This window comes from Nothobranchius furzeri, chromosome 1 (assembly GCF_043380555.1).
Source record: "Nothobranchius furzeri strain GRZ-AD chromosome 1, NfurGRZ-RIMD1, whole genome shotgun sequence".
In the NCBI taxonomy this organism is placed as follows: domain Eukaryota; kingdom Metazoa; phylum Chordata; class Actinopteri; order Cyprinodontiformes; family Nothobranchiidae; genus Nothobranchius; species Nothobranchius furzeri.
Window position 1 is genome coordinate 92,131,431 of NC_091741.1, and position 21,665 is coordinate 92,153,095.

At 39.6% G+C, this 21,665-nt stretch overlaps 2 protein-coding genes across 2 annotated transcripts in view; one reads left to right on the top strand and one right to left on the bottom strand.

Moving 5' to 3' along the window:
* Positions 1 to 5,802, bottom strand: part of hrh2a (histamine receptor H2a) — a 35,358-nt gene extending 29,556 nt beyond the window's left edge. The window contains exon 1 of the mRNA XM_054739091.2: positions 5,593 to 5,802. The gene's annotated coding sequence lies outside the window, so the exon portion shown is untranslated. The remainder of the gene's footprint in view (positions 1 to 5,592) is intronic.
* A 10,690-nt stretch (positions 5,803 to 16,492) lies between these two features.
* dock2-like (dedicator of cytokinesis protein 2) overlaps positions 16,493 to 21,665 on the top strand; it is a 175,592-nt gene continuing 170,419 nt past the window's right edge. Inside the window, exon 1 of the mRNA XM_054739089.2 lies at positions 16,493 to 16,844. Within this exon, the coding sequence (XP_054595064.2) occupies positions 16,802 to 16,844 (43 nt within the window). The 5' untranslated portion in view covers positions 16,493 to 16,801. The remainder of the gene's footprint in view (positions 16,845 to 21,665) is intronic.

Consider the following 21,665-nt stretch of genomic DNA (forward strand, 5'->3'; position numbering starts at 1 on the left):
ACAGAGCACCAACACTTGGCTCGCTCACTTCCCATACCTTTCAAAGTGCTGTCTAGCAGCTTCACCGCAGTGTGGCTCTGCCAAAAACTTTTCTATTCGTTTGTGTGGGGGTGCTTGTTTGTGTGCATCTTCTTGTGTTGTTTTTGGTAGCCTTTGACAAGAAGATCTGAAGAAATACTTGGAGATTGAGGTAACAGGTCCAAAGATGGAGCGTTGCTAGGTAACAGTTGTGTACTCTGCCCAGAGGAGGGAAGCTCTGAAAGTGTGAAACTGAAACACACCATGCAACAGGCTTCATCGCGAACCAACAGCAGGATCTAACAAATAAAATATTCATGGTCACTAACAGCATGCACTGCAGTGGTGCACAGACAGGGTTACACCAACAGGCTCAGGTCAGATGCAATTAATTGATTGGCCTCAGTGTTCCAGTTTCATCACGCTTCTGGTATTTTATCATCCACAAAATGAGTGTCTGTAAATGTAGACATTCACAAAAAAATAACCTGAATCTTTCACCTGCTGGTCGAATCTCAGATGAACATGTTTCTGCTACTCTTCTAACAGCAAACTTTTGTCTGAACTTCCCAGCATGACTCACAAGTCCTGTCACTGATAATCCTTGCTCCTTGTTTGGATGCACGATTCTTACGAAGTAAAATAATGTTTTCTTCCAGATCCATGTTACACATTAAATGCAATATTATGTTTGAATATTGCAATCATGACATCAGTCAAGATTTTTCTTTCCTTTCTCTCTGCTCTGTACTCTACTCGTCAAATATTTGCTACCACACATGAATTTAAGATTTGTGACCACTTATAATCAAAACAACAACAACAATTATTATTATTATTATGAAAACATGTAATTTATCGTTTGGTGAACAGCATGATATAAAGTAAAATCCTGCAAAAAGTATAATCCTGATCTGTCGAACTAAAGAGGACAAATGTATCAGATTTCCTGACTTCTATTTATCTGGCTCTATTTTAAGTGTTTCAAATGAAGTGAAATATCTGGGTCATGTGTTGACAGACAACCTGTCAGATGATGAGGACATTTATCGTCAGTGCTAAATATCACATGCACAAGCAAATGTACTGTGTCGTAAATTTGGACATTGTTCTGTTAAAGTCAAACTTAACTTGTTTAGAGCTTACTGTACCTCATTAGCACATTAATGGTGGAAGTTAAAAGAGCCAGTATCCAGAGACTGCAGGTGGCTTACAACGATACATTAAGACTTTTGATAAAAAAGCCCAGATGGACTGGTGCTAGTGAATTGTTTGTTTCTGCCGGGGTCAGCACATTGAAAGCTGTTTTAAGAAATGTGATGTAAACATTTATATGCCGTCTTAATGTGTCCAAGAACAGTGTCATCCTAACTCTGACCAATACTAGATATAGTGCTGTGTGCTATACCCAGCGGCGGTTCTACATGGAATGACTCCCTGGGCGAGGCCCCCTTTGCCCCCCCAACCACCACCACCACTCCGCCTGCACGAACACATGCATGTTTTCTACAAACAGGCATGTTTTATTAGAACGACTATTGAACATTCATTTTTCTAAGTTGCACATATTTACATTAATTACTATGAAGTTGTCAGAATGTAGAGCAATATACATTATATACTGTATCAAAATATATAGAATCAAATATACAAAAACAAACAATAACTAAATATTAAGAATATATGAACATAATATATAATAAATATTCTAAATAGCAAAAATATTTCACGCATAACAAACTAAAGATAATCACTACAGCATTGCACTTAGAACAGAAAACACAAACCAAAGTTAAAACCCAACCTTGATGCAAAGTCATCAATAATGTCATCATATGAAATCTGCTCCCCTACTCAGTGATTGATACTAATCAGAGCCAGGTTAGTGAGCTGCCCCTGAAACATAGGTGACCTCAGGTATGACTTGATCAAGTTTTGAAAAGCTCCTCTCAGCTTGAGCCACAGTGACTGGCAGAGCAGTCCAAAAGTTGGGGTAGATCTCCAATAGATCTTTATCATGATCCATAATATTTTAGAATTGCCTCTGAAATTGTAATTTAAACTGACATAAAAAACTGTAGACTACCAAAAATGCCAACGTTTACAGAACAAATCATGTAAAAAATAATCAGTGCAGCCATCTGCAATAAATAAACAGCATAGTTAGTGGTGACTGGTGAGTTTTCTTCTGCTTGTAGAGTTGTTTTATTTATTATTATGTGAACATGATCAACATGTGTTTGTTGTTGTTCAGGCAGGCCACAGGCTGCAGTGAGCATTTAACAAATCCTAGTTTGAATCAGTAAAAAATGATTCAAGGAAATTTTTTCGAACCTTTTGAACATTTGTTTCAATATTTCAGCCCTGTTAGCTCTGTTAGCAATTAATTGACCGAATTTAACCGTAAAAATTCCAGTTAACTGGTTCAAAAAATTGAAAACGTGCATCATGAGAGCGTACATACCTTTCATACGGAAAAGCTTGTTTTTTAAAAATGTTTTTAATACACCCCTCAGTCTGTGGACCTTGTGGATGATCCGCCAGGGTGTGCCACAACTATGCAGCTGCTGCCTGAAAGGCTCCATCACTCATTGTGTGCAGCTTGGCTCTAGGGCAGGTGAGAAAAAAACATTTCTTCTTCTGCTTCTTGAACACACAGCAGTAATATTCATAAATTAGTGTAATCATAGGAGTTCTTTGCAATATTGATATTGCACACAAAGTTTTTTATATGATGTGCAGCTCTAACCCTTGTGCAGCTTTCATGTGGTAGAAGTTATTTAGATGTCTTCAGAAACTATTAACAGTGTTTGCAAAAACATTTGAGCTAGGGCTGCCAAGCGTCTCACACAGGTTTACCACGAAGGACAATGTCCTCACATGCTGCAGATCCATTTAACAGTGGGGTTGGTAGTGACCTCTGACAATTACATAGTGTGCAAGTTTTATTGCAATAATAATCTGTGGAAATAATTTGAAACAAGAACCATGAATGTGATTTTCTGGAAAATGTAGAACATTTTCTTCAGTGATGTTTGCACAGTTACTCTGTACAGAAAAATATAATAAACTGACATAATTCATGCCAAAAAATATCAGAAAATAATTTGGGATCCCAATTATTATGGAACACTGAAAAATATAAAATATTTCAAAATATCCTGTAAGGGGTTATTGTGAGTGCTGTTGCACTGTCATGGTTGCTTTAAGAGACATGCTGGTTGTGAGACTGTTAGAGTTGGTTAGAGGGGACGCAGCTTTATCTCAGCTGTTTGCTGCACTGCTCTAATAAACCACTGCTAGAAGCAGAATGTCATTCTGGTGTCTGGTGCTTTTTCCTGCACAAATTTTAAAATAATAAAAAATGTTCTCAACTCACGTTTGTACCACAGCATCTCTGACACATTCTCTGAGACAATCTCTGAGGTGATCCCTGTGATGATCTCTGAAATGATCTTTGACACAATCTCTGAAACAATCTCTGAGACAATTTCTGAGATGATCTCTGAGACAATCTCCAAGACAATCTCTAAGACGATCTCTAAGATGATCCCTGAGACGATCTCTGAGATGATCTCTGAGATGTTCTCTGATGGATGATTGAAAAAAATATCCGTGGCGTAGACTCCGTGCAAAAATTCAACAGACATTCTCTGGTTTGTGATTTTCAGGAAGTTTCTTTATTTTGCAAATTAAAAGAAGAAGCACATCGGTCAAATGTCCGACATTTTTCATCGGGCACAATGGTAATATCCGACTGTCAGACGTTTTTTCTTTGAGTGATCACATATCACAATCGAATCTGGGTGAATTATCAGTTCACATAATGTTTTTGTAAGTCTTCAACGTGGACATACACTCATGAATGCCTTGACAGTGGTTCTCTGTGGAACGCTTGCACTCCCGTTTCAGGAAGTAAAAGTTAGCCAGTATGTAAACATTTCCCCCTGATTGGTTAACAGCAACATGACTCTTCCTCTACCTCCATTCTCTCTTCTTTCTTGGATAAAAAAATACAATATAGATTTTTTTAATCTACACAAATAACACAAGCCCAAATGTGTTTCGCCATGCTGTGGAGCTTCTGCCAGACCAAACATGATCCCCCTGGCCACTAATTCAACATGACGTTTACCGGTCATGAGCCAAGATGGGTGAGTCCATGAATGCAAATATTTCCATGTGACATAAAAGAGACAGGCCTTTTCTGAACCTAGCATTTAAACTTCTACTGTCTGTCTGCAGCTAATGCAGAAACTAGTGGAAACTTTATATCACGTTCTGCATGCATGTGAAATTCATGTGAACTTTGCGTGAATAATTGTGTTAAAAAAACAATATTATACATTTCTCTGTGAGCAGTGATGTCTGATTCTGGTCTTTAATGGCCTCTGTTCTGCATGTTTTAGGTGGTTTTATTGCACCAGTAGAGTTAAGAGCCTTAAACAACCAGGCCCAGCATGACGCAGTCTGAGCAGATGCAGATTTTTTTTAATGCAGACTTCCCCATCTGCATTCTGTTGAAAAATGTGTTTATATGTATGAAAGCACTTCAGCATCTAAAACGTGTCCCTAGTTGCAAACACAGTGGGCATGTCAACTGCTGCTCACATCACTGTCACAGGAAACAGAAATGCTGCAAAGTGGAAGGTCGAACTTTAACATAGCTACAAAAATGTAATTGACCGAAACCACTACGATGCTCTAGACCACAAAACTAGTAGCTAAACTAGATTAAAAATAATATTTAGTAGAATAAATGATAATTGCATTTTCTCATCTTTGATTCAAGCTTAATTTCACTGTGCAGATGTACGGTCAAGAATATTTTAGATCTCCATAAAATATTCACATTTACAAATGATCAGCTGGTGTTAGGCAGAATAAAACATTAGTAGGAAGTAGGATCCAGCTACTGTTCAGTTTTTATGTGTGTGTGCTGTTATTGATCTCTTTTTGTCTCCTGTCTGTGCTTCAGTGGCTCCCTCTTTGAGAATAATAGAGCAGATATGGGAGATAAAACCATACCATCAAGTGATGTGTAAAGGACACATCCCACCACCTGACCATAAAGACGGATTCATTGACCCCTTTGAGACTTTGTGCTTTACGCTTCCACACCAAGCTCCCGAGTGGCTCAGCTGAACTCACCATAGCCCTGATAATCATAATGTAAGATACAACATGTCTCATGTTTGTACAAGGAGGACGTTCTGGTGCTGGGAGTGTATCGGTGAGTAAAGTCACGCACAGCTAACCACACAATCTCTTCACTGCTTGTTTTTATATTAAAATCTTAAAATAAATACTCAGGAAAAACATGGTAATGCTGCATAATTCAATGCCAACAAGTGCAGAATGAAGTCAAACCCCCTACCAGTGTCCTAAAGAATGGTTAAAAACAAAAATAGAGAAGTTTAATGATGTCATTTTTCTATTTAGTGTTCATCCTGAAGGCACACCTCTGGAGAAGTAAATAAAATACTAAGTTAAGGTCATTTCCCCTACAGGTCATTTATATTCAAAAACACATTTCACATCAAGAAATCAGCCAGAACAAATGTATCGACTCACCTCGGGGCTGCTTTCCCTCCTTCAGTGATGACTGCCTCCACTTGTAGCCGTGCTCCCGTAGAGAACCACGGTCTGTCAGAGAGCATTCGTGTAATGAGGGTTTGAGAGCGTGGGAAAGGGAAGAGAGAAAGAGCTCGGTCCTCGTAGAACTACCTCTCTTTCTCTCCTCCTCAGACTTTCACACCCTCCGTTTCTTATTGCTCTGCTTCTGTTCACCTCTTTCAGAGTAATTTGCTTCTTTGATGGTTCTAATTGCTCCTTTTATCTCTTTTCTTAGCTTTTACCATTTCACGTACCAGCTGCCACAATAGGGGTTGCATGACTTAAATTTTTTTTAAAGTCGACAGTCAAGTAATGAAAATCGAGTCAACTTCGACTAGTCGTTGATGACGTCATACACCTGAAGCGGCACAGGGGTGGGGTGGGGTTGGGGTGGTGGTGGGTGGGGGGTGGCGGGTCGGTAGGTTCGCTGGAGTTTTTGACAATTAAAATTGTGCCCACATTTTCAAAGTTAAACACATTTCTTTTAACAACGGTAGTTTCTGCTTCAGCCCTCTCCCCCCTCCCCCTGCGCAGTAGCCGCAAACTCACTGATGCGCCTGCAGCCTCTCGGAGTTCCTGCTGCTCTAAACATTAAAATAATTATTTCATTTTCTGTTCTTCACTTCTGATTACCTTCAATGGTGTTTGTTTGTTGCAACCAGCAGGTACAAAAACTAACTTGTTTTTATTTGACTATTTTTCTGTCCTGTCTGTTTATTATCTTTCTGCATCTCCTCTCAATCCTAAAGAAAAACTGCTACCTGGGTTCATATATATTCACCTTATGAGTTACCGTTGAGCTGCAGTTCTAAAAGATCTACCGACCAGAAAACAGCGGAGTGTCCGCTGCTCGCCGGCCGACTACAACGGGACCGTTTTTGCTGCGGAGTTCGTGCCGGAGCGGAGATAGTGGAATCTTGGGGGTGCGTCACCGGAGGACAAAACAGGTGATGCGCCTCGCTCCGCAGCAGCGAAACGCATCAGGCACAAATAACAGACAGAAAACATTGAAGGAAATGAGCCGACATGAACGTTCGCGTGTTTAATTTGTTTTTGAGGTAGTGACACCTGATTTGGCGGTGCTCAGGACGCAGATGTCTGGAGCGTGTCAACGATCAGAGCTTTGCATGCGCAAACTGGTTAAGATTAGGATGGGGGTGAGGGGAAGGTAAAATTGCAAGAGGGAAAAGGTCACAGTTTGATTAAATGTCCGTTTTACCACCGGTGTCAGTACCGACGCTCTGGCGCAGCGTGTCGCCTCCGCCTCCCGATGCGCAGGGGCTCATCACCTGCTGTCTTTTTCGAGGACTGCATCTTGTCAGTCATTATCACGTGACAGCGACTAGTAGGGCTGTCGCGGTTGAGGAATTCCCCCTGCGGTGATTCAGGGTGGCTTAATATTGCGGTGTGCGATATTATTGCAGCACTTTTATTTATTGCAGTACTATCTAAACATAATGTTTACACATTTAAAAAAGGTTAAAAATTGTCGTGCCTTCTTTTATAACGCTTTACTGAATGCAGATCAAAGGGCATTAACAACACAGATCACAGTAACGTTTGTTTGTCCGACTGAACTTAAAAACAACAAAATTCAGGAGAAGGTTAAACTTTTAAATGCAAATTTGGCTGCAGCATCTAACAAGTAAGAAACACGTCCCCATTTTGTTTAGTTGTTTAAAATCAAGCATAAAAAATTACATGTACCGGGCGCAGGGCACTATCATTTCACTTTCACTTTCACACACACAAATGACGGTGATTTATAGCTCGGTCATGTCCTTGTTACCTACAAGGAAAACCAGCATGATAACTATATACGGTTTGAGAGAGGATCTGAGAGGGGTGGCAACATTTCCAGCAACACTGAAAACCCTCTCGGATGGTGCGCTCGTTGCACTAACGCACACATACTTGCGTGCGACTGGCGAGCAAAGGGAATCTCTCCCGGTTGTTGCTCCACCAAGTCAGGGGGGTTTCTTTAGGGTGGATGCATTCCTCCTGCAGGTAGCGAGTGAGCTCCAGCTCGGTTCAAACTCTCTTCGGGACGGTTGCAGAAGCAGTGCTTGTCCGGGACTTCAGCAGGTCTCCGAGCGTTTATTTATTTTTGCCGCTGGTGGCAGCTCTGTCTCGGCCAAGGACTCTGGCTGCGCAGCAGCTGACGTACTGAAAGCCAAAGTGCGCCCAAAGGAGCAAAGTAACGTTTCGTTTTGATACCAGTGCAGCCATCCTTCTCAACATGCATCATTGAGTTGAATCAAGTTCAGTTATCGCGGTGGCCCATGATGCAGCGCGGTGGGTTTCTTCATATTGCGATATTTCATTTTTGCAGTTACCGTGACAGCCCTAGCGACTAGTCGATGACAGGCATAAAACGTCACTACAGAGCCGTGAAGTCGACTAGTCGACTAGTTCATACAACCCCTATGCCACAATAAAGCAAGTTTCCTTTATTAAAATCACCTGAATTATTATACTGTCAACAATAGTCACCAAGGTTTGTAGTGAAGGGGGGTGGGGGGGTGGGGTGGTGGAGGCTGCTTGTTTTATTCCGCTATTGATCACATAAACACCTGGTTCTTAACCTGAGGTTAGTTGGATCATTTTGTACAACTTTAAAATGATTTTTCAGACTTTGAAGGTTACTTTTGTTTCAAATCAATTTTGAAAAATCTTTCCTTTTTTTAAAAACAAGCAGAAAAATTATTTTCACACGCTATGTTTTATGAAGAACGCACTAAAGCAGTGTAGCCATTCAGGTTTTATTGTTTTTAGTAGTTATTCATTAAGTTTTTAGGGTCTATTCTTAGCTTCTGTCGCATTTTCATAAAGGCCTTGTGTGCTGTGTTTAGCTAGCCTGGTGAACTAGACCAAATTCTTGCTTTGCAAAGTTTGGTCTAGGAACGCTCCACTGGAACCTCTGCAGCCCCAACAGCATTCTGGCTGGCCAATCACAGCTCTCTAGAGGGATTTCAAACACATAAAGAGCTGTGATTGGTCCATAATGGTGGGCCAATCATAGTGCTCTATGTGCTTAGTGAACAAATCACAGAGCTTTATTCGCTTTGTGGGCCAATCAGGGCACTCTATATGCCTGGTGAGTGGGATGATGCAACAAAGTGAAACAAGATGGCGGCAGCTCGTTTGAAGCTGCTTTTACATCAATTTTGGACTATTAGAACTTGGGCTTCATTAGAATCAGGAGCAGATAGATGTATTTAAGTGCTTTTTTTTTTTTTTTTTTTTTTTAGAAAAATTATGTGTTTTCTCATTCTTCAACTGTGGACCGCACATTCATTGTCCAGTAGCATGCGGAGATCATTTGAAAGATAATGGTAGAACCCGTCTCACAACCAAGAGCTGTCAATGGAGCGTTGCCAGACTAAATAATACATTTATTTAGTCTGGCTTGCCAGGCTAGTGTTTAGCAGTTATAAGTGCATAACATTTTTGGTAACTTTCATTGAAGTAACACACACACACACACACACACACACACACACACACACACACACACACACACACACACACACACACACACACACCAATGGCCTGTAGGATATATCATGACAACAGCAACACAATAAAAAATGAATTAATCTAACTGAATTGTTTTGGTTTAACAGAATACTTTAAAAATTAATCTAATGAAAGTGGATGGGACAATGAAAGATTAAAAATTATTTGATCAAGAGAAAATGCTAAACTAAGATGTCTCTGTAATCAGCACCAGTGCGTCTTCTGATATGTAGTCAGTCAGTTAACCAGCCTATTTAAAGGCTGAGGAGCCACAGTGCTGTCTGGTATCATGGGCTGTACCACATTGAACATGGACCCTTGAACACCAAGGAAAGAGAAGATAAAAAGGTGTTTTTGAAATTTTATAAATGTAATTTTTTTACAAACAAAATCTTGCTAACCTTACAACCTCACCACAGACAAGCTGTGGACCCCAGTTTGGGAACCACTGGAAGAAGAAGAAGAAGAAGAAGAAGAAGAAGAAGAAGAAGAAGAAGAAGAAGAAGAAGAAGAAGAAGAAGAAGAAGAAGAAGAAGAAGAAGAAGAAGAAGAAGAAGAAGAAGGATGAAGAAGAAGAAGATGATGAAGAAGAAGAAGATGATGAAGAAGAAGAAGATGATGAAGAAGAAGAAGATGATGAAGAAGAAGAAGATGATGAAGAAGAAGAAGATGATGAAGAAGAAGAAGATGATGAAGAAGAAGATGAAGAAGATGATGAAGAAGAAGATGAAGAAGAAGATGAAGAAGAAGATGAAGAAGAAGATGATGAAGAAGATGATGAAGAAGATGAAGAAGAAGATGATGAAGAAGATGATGAAGAAGATGAAGAAGAAGATGAAGAAGAAGATGATGAAGAAGATGATGAAGAAGAAGATGAAGAAGAAGATGATGAAGAAGATGATGAAGAAGAAGATGAAGAAGATGAAGAAGATGAAGAAGAAGATGAAGAAGAAGATGAAGAAGATGAAGAAGAAGATGAAGAAGAAGATGAAGAAGATGAAGAAGAAGATGAAGAAGAAGATGAAGAAGAAGATGAAGAAGATGAAGAAGAATTCAATTTTATTTAATTCAAAGATACTTTAATTAATCCCAGAGGGAAATTAGAGTTTCAGTACACACAATTCAGAGATCAGACATACATTGGCAATACACATGACAAGAATTGGTGACTGTGATTATTTGCAACCCTGAGTCGTGCTACCTTAACAGAGATAAGAGGGTTACATGAGGATTGGTTCAGGTGGAGGGAAAAAGGCACTTCAGAGTTACCCTCCACCGGGAGGGCAGCTTTGCTCTGCAAAAAAAAAAAAAACACCTCAGACAGATTTGCAACAGACTTCAGACATCACACAACATAAGTGTCCACTGGGTGGGGTGGTGGGTTTGGGACTATCCACACTTCGGTCCCTGCAGCCACTACAAGCAGCGCATGTAACCCTCAGTCTGAACAGGGGGAGGAACATTGAGGGTTGGAGGGTTGCAGTGACCCTGGAACGATTCGGCGGCCTCCCCGCAGTCCCGCCCAGGCTGGGATAGGAGACAGAGTTGAGTTGCCATAGTGACGGCACATTCCACATATCTTCGGGGGGGGGGGGTTCGTTGGAGTCTTGCAGGCTCAAGGGCACCAGATTCCGATTAGAAATTGTTTTGGGGCCAGACAGAGATAATTTCCTCTCTGTCTTAAAGTTCCTTCGTCCTCAACCTCTCAAAATCTCAATAATGGACATTATTCTATCCCAGTCTGTGCTGATTCGTCCACACTATCCTTGATGGCATCCATCTTTTGTGCCAATGAATGAATCTCGGCCAAAGTTCCAAGCTTACGATTCATCTCGACAATTATGTGAGTCTGTGAATTCACAGCGTGGTGCAAACCGTCTCTGAGCTCCGGGAGCAGGCCAATATTCCTCGACATCTCATTAATTTTCCAGTAAGCCAGGAAGCCTCCAAGGCCAATGAGCAGGAATCCTGACACCAACACCACGAATATCCACACGTCTTCAGAGTCCTCCACAGACAGCTCAGATAAACAAATCAAGTTCCACTTTTTCCAGGAGTCCATGATGTGTCCAACTGCATCCGTGAGCCCCTTCTCCCATTCTCATTGTTGAAAAAAAAAGATCAATAGCGTTGAGTGACCAACTGACAAGGTCCATTTTAGTGATTTCAGTTTCCAGAAAAAATGCAGAAGCAGCCATGCACCCAGCACACAGAGACAGACAAAGGGCCTTGAGGATAAGATATGGAGGAGAGGAGGAAAAAGCGTCTGCACCCTCCGAGAGCTGGAAGGAAGAAGAAGAAGAAGAAGAAGACCTGTATCAGCTCATGTCTCAGAGAAGTTTTAAAATCTGCCAAAGTTCATGCCAAACCAACACGTTCTCACAACCAAAGCATAGAAAAATGACACTGGGTGACTAAGCATTTGTTTCCAATATGTTGGGAGTCCCACAGAGCTGCGCCAGAGCGTCATTTTCTAAATGTTGCAGTAAAACAGAGATTTTACCAGGTGGACATTTATTTCTGATATTTTAGTTTATTTGGCACAACTTGTGAAGTAGAAATTTGCCCTGCGTGGTAACAAAGAACCCAAGGCTTGCTTTTCTTATCTGCAGATCTCTACACCGTTTATCACTAAAAAATACACAATTAACTAATACACACATCTTAGTGTCACACTTAGGAAGGTCGAGATTCTGCTGCGTAGGAGACAAAATAAATATGGCCCTTTTCCTAAGTTAAACTGAAGTACAGCACTTGTCATTTTGCACAGAAAGTGTTTAAAATGTAAGCTTGCACGATAGGAGCTATGTGATGTTAGTAACCCAAAATGTTTTAGTTTTTCCTTTTTCATGAGAAGGGGACACAGCACATATCGGTATTGGAAAATAAGAGTCAGGCAATATCGGTATATTGGATATCAGTACAATAGTTGACATCAGGCATCATAGTGTCTCATGTAATAAACACGTTCACAAAAATAACTCCACGCCTCACTTTCTCTTTAAGCTCTGTTTACAACTATAAGCAGCAACGTGCAGATTGGTGCACCCAGGGGTCAAGTCCAACAGGCTGTATAATAGTTCTACAAAAATAGTTTCATGCAGAACGGATGGTGGAGTAAGGGTTTCTAAAATGATATTTACACAAACTATTGTGAAACTGAGGATATTTGGAGCTTTTTAAAGACTGCAGTCCCTCTAAAACAGATTGCTGCTGTTCTGGTGCTGCTCTTCACTCAACGTATACATCTATATTCTTCATGTTCTTGTTTCTTTCAAGTGTCAGTTCATCTTCTGAGCTTCGTCTCAAGTCATTATCACTTCTCCATTCACTGCATTTTTCCATTTTGTGCCTGGCTCCTCTTTATCTGCCTATCACATATCTGGTTTGGCTCCGTAGTCTTGTTCGCGTCTTAGTTGGAACAGAATTGAATCATTCTCTGTCTGTTTTAGTGTCTGCTGCCTCTTTTATTCCTCCATCTCCATTGGTTCATCTCAGCCAACACTTGGATAGATGTGTCACATTTTTCTTTTAGATTTTTTTTTCACACACATTCATACTATACATATTTATGCTTCTGAACCATTATAACAAGGTTTTAGCTTCTGTTCCACCTCTGGAAACTGGGATAACATACATCATCATTCGTTCCTTTATTCTGACATGCTCTGCTTTCGTCATACATCTACAGGCTTTTCTCTCAGACTTACACACTTTCCAAAAGCATTAGACTGAACACCAAATGCTGTTACATTTATTTTTCTCTCAATGTGGAATAAATATTGTTGGAGTCAAATAAAAAAAGGAATCTTTTTCTCTAGAACTGACCAAAAACTATGACTGTGAATCAATGACTCCATATGTGGCACCTTTTGATGCTTTTAGTCAGCTGTGATGCTTCTTGGTCCCATGTGTTCAATTAAAATATAAAAATATGAAATAATATGTTAACTAGAACAGGATAGTTGGTGGAGGGTTGTACCTCAAAAATCATTGCATTATTGATTTTTATTGAGTGCCATGGACCCAAGTGAACAATACGATGACATAAATGCATAAATGAACAAGTTCAGTTCAATAGTCATTCATTTTAATGAGTCTGCTATATCAGAATGAAAAAGTTATAATAACAGTAATCAAAGATCTACATTTCTGAGATTAGAACATTCCTCACTCATCAATATATTAGATACACGTTTTGCTTTCCGAACTGCTTTAAGGTTTTGGTTGATTTTGACACAACATTTTTACAATCTCTTATTGTCCATTTCTGGTGATTCATTTTGAATTGTAGCTCCAGTATTTTTTTTGTGCTTAATTACAACCAGTAACACTTGGAGTGGTCCTCTGCTGCTGGAGTCCATCTGGTCTATAGGTTTTAAAAAGAGTTGAGCAGTTTTGTTCTTACATTTTTGTTTTTTACTCCCTAAGTGTTTCTGAACGTGGCAACGTAACTTCCGTAAGTCGTAGATCCAGCCAATCCTCTAGTGTGACGTCATCAAAGGAAGGAAGGAAAGACGAAAATATGACGTCTAATATGGCGTCGACCCAAAGACACTAGACCTATGTACTTTAAACCCAATTTTTATGGTCATATGGTACAAAGGCACCAATATTTCTCTACAACTGGACACCGTTTTATTCATTTTCAACAACGTTTTAATGGATATTTCCAAAAGCTAGCAGAAAAAACTACACACTGTCTCTTTGAAGGCAAACATAGTTTTTGCTTGCTTTTAGCACCCGCTTGAGTCCGTCATTAATTCACTGTTGTTGAACCAAAAGTAAAACTCCCTCCTCCTTACTGTGCGTTTGTGTTTTCAACACCTTAATCTAACAGCTGAAATGTCTCCTCAGCCTTCATATGTTTCTAAAGGAGCAGTTCATCACCAAATAAAAAAAAAAGCTATTTTCATTGTCTAAAACATGCAGTAAACGTGCTGTAAGCAGACGCCACTGCTAGCACGTCAGCTCCACTTTACTGTTGACTAGCAGGGACCGGTTTGGATACACTGAAGCTGCAAGTGCAGTATTCTGACTAGGGAGCATTGGGGTCTGAGTGATTTTTCATTAACGCTGTAAAAGATCATTTTAGCAAATACTGGCTCAAGAAAATTATTAAAAAATATGAAAATATTGCAAAGTATGCTTTTAAATATGAGCCATAAAAATGAAAAGCCCTTATTGTGACATCACATTAAGGAAAATTAGTCTAGAACTTTTCTGTTGATGCTGGAGAAGCAGCGGCTCAGCTTCAAGCCCCTCCCCTCATGCCAAAGCTTTTCAGTGTATAGCAGCCTATCAGGAGACGGGTGGGCATGGCCAGCTTTAGCAGACCTTGTTAAATTGACAGAGCTCTGAAACGGCTCATTCTGGAAGGTCCGGAAACTGTAAAGAATATAACAGCTGAAATCGCTTTATGTGAGAGGGACTTTGTGCAAAGAATGTCATTAACATGTTTTGTGTTGACCATAGAACTTTTATAATTTAGGAGTCATATGTTCTCTTTAAACATATTCCAGTGTTTTTTTTGAACTAATACATCTTAAATCATCTTGAATCAGTCTGCTCATTGTCCTCTGACCTCGGACATCAACAAGATACTTTTCCAGTTTGTTCTCTGTAAACCGTAGAGATGGTTCCAGATGAAAATACCAGCACATCAGCCCATCTGCCATCAACAATCTTGTCATGTTCAGTCATTTTCTTCCTCATTTTAGTGCTTAGTTTGAACTTCAGCAAATAATTTTCACCAGATGCCTAAATGCATTGAGTTGCTGCTTTGTGATTGGTTGATTAGCTATTTGTGTTAACGAGCAATTTAACCCACATGATAAATGGCCTGAGCTTCATGAACATGTTTTGAGAAACAATGACTGAAGTTTCTCGACGTAATGATTACATTTAGGATATTAGACACGTTTTCCACTACAGAGCAGTTTGAAGCTGTCGTTTGGGATTTGAAAAGATTTGGTCAGCTGTAGCGACTAGAAGACACTCTGCACCCTGCAGCAAATGTTGAACGGCTAAAATAAATAAGAGGGTTTGGATAATTTTCCATAAATCAATTCAAACATGGAAATGGATATTTTTTGAGGGTCTGATGATGAGTTTTGTTTTCTAGATTGGAGACATAGTTTGGAGGGTTTTATTTATCTGTCTTGTAGCTCATGATTAAGGTAAAGAGAGTGAGCCAGCAATAACCCTAAAGGTCTTATCTATCTATGAATGCTGCCAACTGTGGCGTCAAGGATGTTCTCCGAATGGGATGGTTTCCATGGTGACGCCAACTGAAGGGGTTCAGAGAAGATACATATTTGATGAAGGACTGTTTTCTTTGAAATCCCAGAAATGAATGTGAGCTTCAAAAATGTTTCCATAAAACAACGACCAGAGTCAGACTCAGATAAAATGTTCCATTTAAAACTCCGGTGCTGGAGAAGCTGCTACATCCAGGAGCTGCATGTTGCTTTGGAAATGCTTCTTCCTGCTAAAGAGGCAACGTGTCACCATGCATAAATCTTAAATGAAGACAGTTTGCTGCATTGCAGGATCACAGCTGGCGTTTTCTGGGTTTCTTTTAACCACCGTGTCTCAGAGGATCAAATCTGAATACTTGTTATGATCCTTACTGTTAGGTAATGGATGTCATTAATGCTGTCAAACCTACTGAGATATGACAGTGTGCTGTTTGATATTATAAATGGAGGACAATGGATAAAAAATACATGCCTTTAGAACATCTTCTTTTTAATGTTCTTTAAACCTCTTTTTTTCTCCCCATTTTACTGTGTTCTAACTTTGAGCAACTTTTGATGGTCATTCAAACACACCTCCTGTATGGTTTTAGTAATAAATCATTAGTATAAAAGAAACAACGTTGTTTACGTATATGTTTAAAAATATAGCGAAAATGGGAAAACTCTTAAACAATAAAATGAGTGACCTTACAAATGAAAATCACCAAAGAAGGACAGAAACTGATGCAAAGAATCCTGCAGAAGTTCAGAAGTTTGATTCATTAAACACAAACAATTCAGCTGGAGCAAATTTGTGATAATTTCCTCCAAACTTTAATTTATGAAACATTGTTTTGATCTCGTAATATGATAATAAAAAAAATCTGAAACAAACTCTAATTTTTTGAAAGGTATCTCTTCTATTTTTTCCTTTACCTTCTACATTAAAGCAGTTACAGTATCTCCTTACAGCCTGGACGGAGCTGCATTATGAGGAGACAGCAAGGGTCATGTGAGGAGACAGACAGTTGATATGGCTCAAACAAATCAAAGATTACGGACATTTGGCAGTTTGGTGTGTAGGAGGAATAAGTGGAAACTTAGAAACTGGGGAGATTAAAAAAGTAATATTAGAGACATTATTTAGTTGTTTTTTTTCACTGATGCTGTTTAAATGAGTAAACTGGAAGCTGCACAGGCCCGGGTGCTTGATAGGACTCCACCTTGTTATACTCCACCACTTCCTCTTAACCGCCAAAAGACAGGAAGTGAGAAGAGACAGAAGAGGAAGAAAAGTAAAGGGGGATGGGCTTGCTGCTTTCATTTTAAACACAAAAATGCAGAAGAGAGACAATCAGTGAGAGACATCAAAACAGAACGGGGGTCAAAAATACAAGAGACAGCAAAGTATGGCTCCCTGGACGAGGACGTCCACAAAGCGGTTTGGTGTAGGTAAGTGAGAATGTCTGCACTTGTGCGCTTCTGATCATTCATTCATTCATTCATATGTGCAGAAAGCTTCTATGATGCATCAGTTTTTGATATAATGACGATAGATCAAAAATGGTAAATGACAGATAACAGCACCAAGAGTTGATGATACTTCCTGCTTGATGCTTAGTGAGCAGGCGCAAAAGGCCTCTGGGCTCTGCAGGATGTGCAGATTTAGCCTTTCACTAAAATGTCTTTAGATGCTCAAATTATATTTTCCATTTAACTCTGATGCAAAACCCCTGAAATGAGCTAAAGCAGAGGAATATGTTTAGGTAATATTAAATTCAACAGAGATGTGGCTGGGTTAGTTCTACGCCTTGGAGACAAACAGGATGCATGAAGATAAATGCTAAAAGATAAAGTTCTTTAGAAGTTCTGCTGTTTTCATGGTAAAACTTCGAGACTGGCCACGCGGCATTAAGCTGCGATAGCACAACCTCGGCCCAGTGTTTATCTGGCGTGTGATTCAACATGAAGCCGTTCGGCATGTGTTTCCATTAGATATGAAACATGCTGAAAATGTGACAAGAACACAGATTTTCTGACTTCTAATCCAGACTGTGAAGAGAGATTGACCAGCTTGTTGCAGAATATTTGATTCTTTAAAAGATTCAGTTTTACCAAGAAGATACCGATTAACCACAACCTTACACTGCCCAAGTAATCAAAGTTTTACTTGTAGTAACTGCATATATTAAGAGTAGCAAAAATAAATAGAACTTTACAAAGTCATTTGATAGACAGGACTTTTCCATCTTTTATGAAAAGATGAGACTAGAACACAGGAAGTGGTGGAAGAAGGAAGTAAACTTGTGTGAGTTTAAAGCAGCAGCTGAACCAAGCAGAAATGCTCTAAATGCACAAACTTAGGTTTGAATTCTATGGAACTCAAAAGTATTCAAAATTCAATAAATAAATAAGACATTATGAAATAAATATCTACATGAATAAATACTAGACAATCATGTAATCTGACAATGAAATGATGAAATAACAGAATGTTATGTAAAATCTAAGCTCAATATTATGAAAGAATTTCATTCTTGTTTTAAAATGTCTTTATTAATATAAAGTTTTTTTTCAAAAGTCATTTTTTCATAATAATCCAACTTAATATTGAGCTACTTTTAATTCATTCAGTTTTATATACATAACGTCTTTTTAACAGACAGCTTTTATTTCATTTTTTATTTTTGTTTTTTCATTTCTGTTTTTTCCCATGGCTGATTTATTTCATAATGAGACTTTACAGCAGAATGTCTCGGTCCGTCAGTCAAGCCAGTGGGTGTGACCTGCAACACCATTGGTTAATCCTTCATCATCGTTTGGTTTTCCTGGATTTCTGTAATAGAACAAGGGTATCCCAGCATGCATTGCGCCCCCGGCTGTGGACTTTCAACAGGAAAAGAAAATGGGGAGAGCTACAACATTTTAAATGTAAGTTTGTTTAAAAACTAGCGGTAGAAAAGTAAAAAGCTTAAAGCGGTTCTGTTTATAGACATTTTTCGTACGTGTATTTGTTTTTTAAATTACATTTTGGGCAGAAATCAGCCAGAACAAGCTTGTATCGCGGGTCCCGTAGTTATTCCTGTGTGTGTGTGTGTGTGTGTGTGTGTGTGTGTGTGTGTGTGTGTGTGTGTGTGTGTGTGTAGCGAATTAAAGTTGTCATTTGTTTTAGGGTTAGGGCTACACATGACCACAGTAGTTCTGTGTTCTGCTGTGAAAAGCAGTTTTACATTCAGGGATTTACAGCTGACACGTTTTAATGAAGTAAAAAGTGTTTGTGTGAAGAATATAATTTTTATCTTCTCATGTGGATAGATGTAAAAATGTGTTTATTGCCTTTTTGTCACCTACGGCCTGATTTTCTCTGTAGGACTGCAGGTGTCCAGGGTCAGGAGAGGCTTTACCTGGTGGTCCTCCTGGGAGAGAGGCCTTCTACTGTCATCACGTTAATGTCATTTAGCTGTTTGATATTTTAGCACATTTATTAAAACAAATACTGACTGATAACTCTTTCTGGTCATTGATTTTATCACCAGTTTTATTATTACAGATGTTTTTGAACATGTTACATGAACAGAAAATGAAAAGATGGTAAGGAGACAAGATTATTTATAATACGTTACACTTATTTACAGATCAAAACCAGTATGGACCAGTTTTGTACGGTTAAAGCAGGATTAACCTGACTGACTCTGTTCCTGGATCATTTATTTAAACTGAGTGAGCAGGAAGTCTTTTGCAGTGCAGCTGGATCTGCTGCAGGAGGATCCAGACGTGGATGGAGGGCTGGAGCAGACCCGTGGCTGGACGTTTCTGGCCAGAGGAACATCATACAGGGCAGTCTGCAGAGAGAGCTTTGGGACGCTTCCTTTCACTGTCCACTCCATCGTCCATCTACAGGGACTGCTGGGCTGGCTCAGATGACGGCTGTTACATCTCTATGAATGACTTGCCTGTTAACAATCGTGATGGTTTGCTGGTACCTCCTCCAGGACAGAGCACCACTGACCTCCACACACATCTTCCTCAGACTCATCCTTAGGGATGGGCACCTTTGACATTTGAATCGATTCGGTACTAATTCCCGGTACCTAGGGATCGATACCGGTACTTAACGGTACCAATTTTTGATACTTTTGAGTGTTTACTATTTTAATTCTCTTTTATAATTAAATACATATTTTTCTCAATATATAACAATATTTGATAAATATCACGATAAATAACATACAACTGTTTGTATTTTAACATTGTCCTTGTAGTTTTATAAGCTGATAATTAATCTGAAGCAAACATCTTTACTGTGAACTAAATTTACTGTGTATCTTCATTCGTTTTGCCGTCTTTTTTCATTAGATTTTTCCTACTGGGAAGTTAGAATTTCCGAGGAGAAAGCGAACGCACCATTAGCTGATAACAACGGTGGCATAGGAAGCTAACATATCAAGCTAATGCTATCTTAAACAGTTTAACTGCTGGAGCAGATTAAAACGATGATGCCTCACACTTAGATCGTTGTCGCTGGTTTCATCTTCACCCAATCACCCGTCGCATTTAGTAAAGTGAAGCCAAACTTTAGAGCGCGTTCATGTTCTTCTAGTCGGAAATTCGGAGTTCCGAGGAGAAAGCGAACGCACCATTAGCGGAACGGAAGCTAACATATCAAGCTAACGTTATCTTAAACATTTTATTTACCTACCAGAGCAGATTAAGATGAGGATGTCTCACTTAGATTGTTGTCGCTGGTTTCATCATCACCCAGTTACCCATCACATTTAGTGAAGTGGACCCAAGCTTTAACGTGCGTTCTTTCTACCATGCTGCTCTGTTTACAACTGGCTCTCAGCGAGCGACGACATAACGCTCTTGCACATGCGCAGCTGTCTTGGCAAGTTCTCGTTATGAAGGACGGGTACCGAAACGAGGCACCGTTTGAAATGACGTGAATCGGTGCTCGGTCGGTACTATGGAATTCGGTCGGTGCCTTAAAAAGTACCGAATTCGATACCAATCCCTACTCATCCTCCAGGGCCACAACTTCACCAGCACAGAGGCAGATGTGCAGCACAGTGCATGCTGACCTGTAATAGATTAAAAATGAGTTTTTTTAATTGAAAAATGTAAAACAAACATATAACCTGATGTATGTTGGTTCTGCTCAGTTTAAAGGAAAGCAGCAAGGAAAACTACAGAGAATTTACATTTTTAAGACGGATCTAAGCATTATTAGTCTTAAGTTGAATAAACAAATGCACATTGAAAACACTTTAATGCTATTTTATTAAAAAGCCTGTTTTTTAAAAACGATTTACCCTCATTTGATGCAAAATAAGAAGTTCCAAGGTCCAATTTACATTAGAAAACATCCTACTGCATTTAACATTTATAATGCATTTGGTTTATATTAATTACCTACACGATAATACTCTGTAGTAATGTGTTGTGTGCATTTAACCAGTTCATTCTGTAGCTTAAAACATACATGAAACCATCTAAAGTTAACATGTAAGTCTTGAAAGCTTCTAGAATAAACAAAATTACTTTACCTGAAAACGGTTGTGAACAAACGCTGCTGATGGACGTGAAGCTGCTGTAGCTCCTTAAATATTCCTGCTCGATTTTCGCTAGCTTTAGCATTTTTTCTTTTGCGTGTAGCTGCCGCCACGGCTGTGACGGGACCTGTGGCCCACAAAGCCGCTAGGTTCCGGTCTTAGCGGTCAAGCAAGGACCCGGCCTTGCTAGACTGGCGAGGACCCATACTTATAAGCATCTTGCCCACGGATTTGGACACACATCGTGTCCATACTTTGTGAGTGATTGCTTTTGTCTGACTGAATTAGCAGCCAATTACACACTGGCTCCACCACGTTAGTCTTGACTGACGGACTGAGACGTTCTGCTGTTAAGTCTCATTATGAAATAAATCAGCCATGGAAAAAACACTATTGTGAAATAAAAGTTGTCTTTGTTAAAAAGACGTTATGTAATAAAAACTGAATGAAATAAATTAAAATGGCTCAATATTAACTTGGATTCCATCCATCTATCCATCCATCCATCCATCCATCCATCCATTTTTATCCGCTTATCCAGAGTCGGGTCGCGGGTGCAGTAGCCTAAGGCGAGAGACCCAGACTTCCCTCTCCCCAGCCACTTGGGCCAGCTCCTCCGGGGGAATCCCAAGGTGTTCCCTGGCCAGTTGAGAGACATAGTCCCTCCACCGTGTCCTGGGTCTACCTTTAGGTCTCCTCCCGGTTGGACATGCTGAAAACC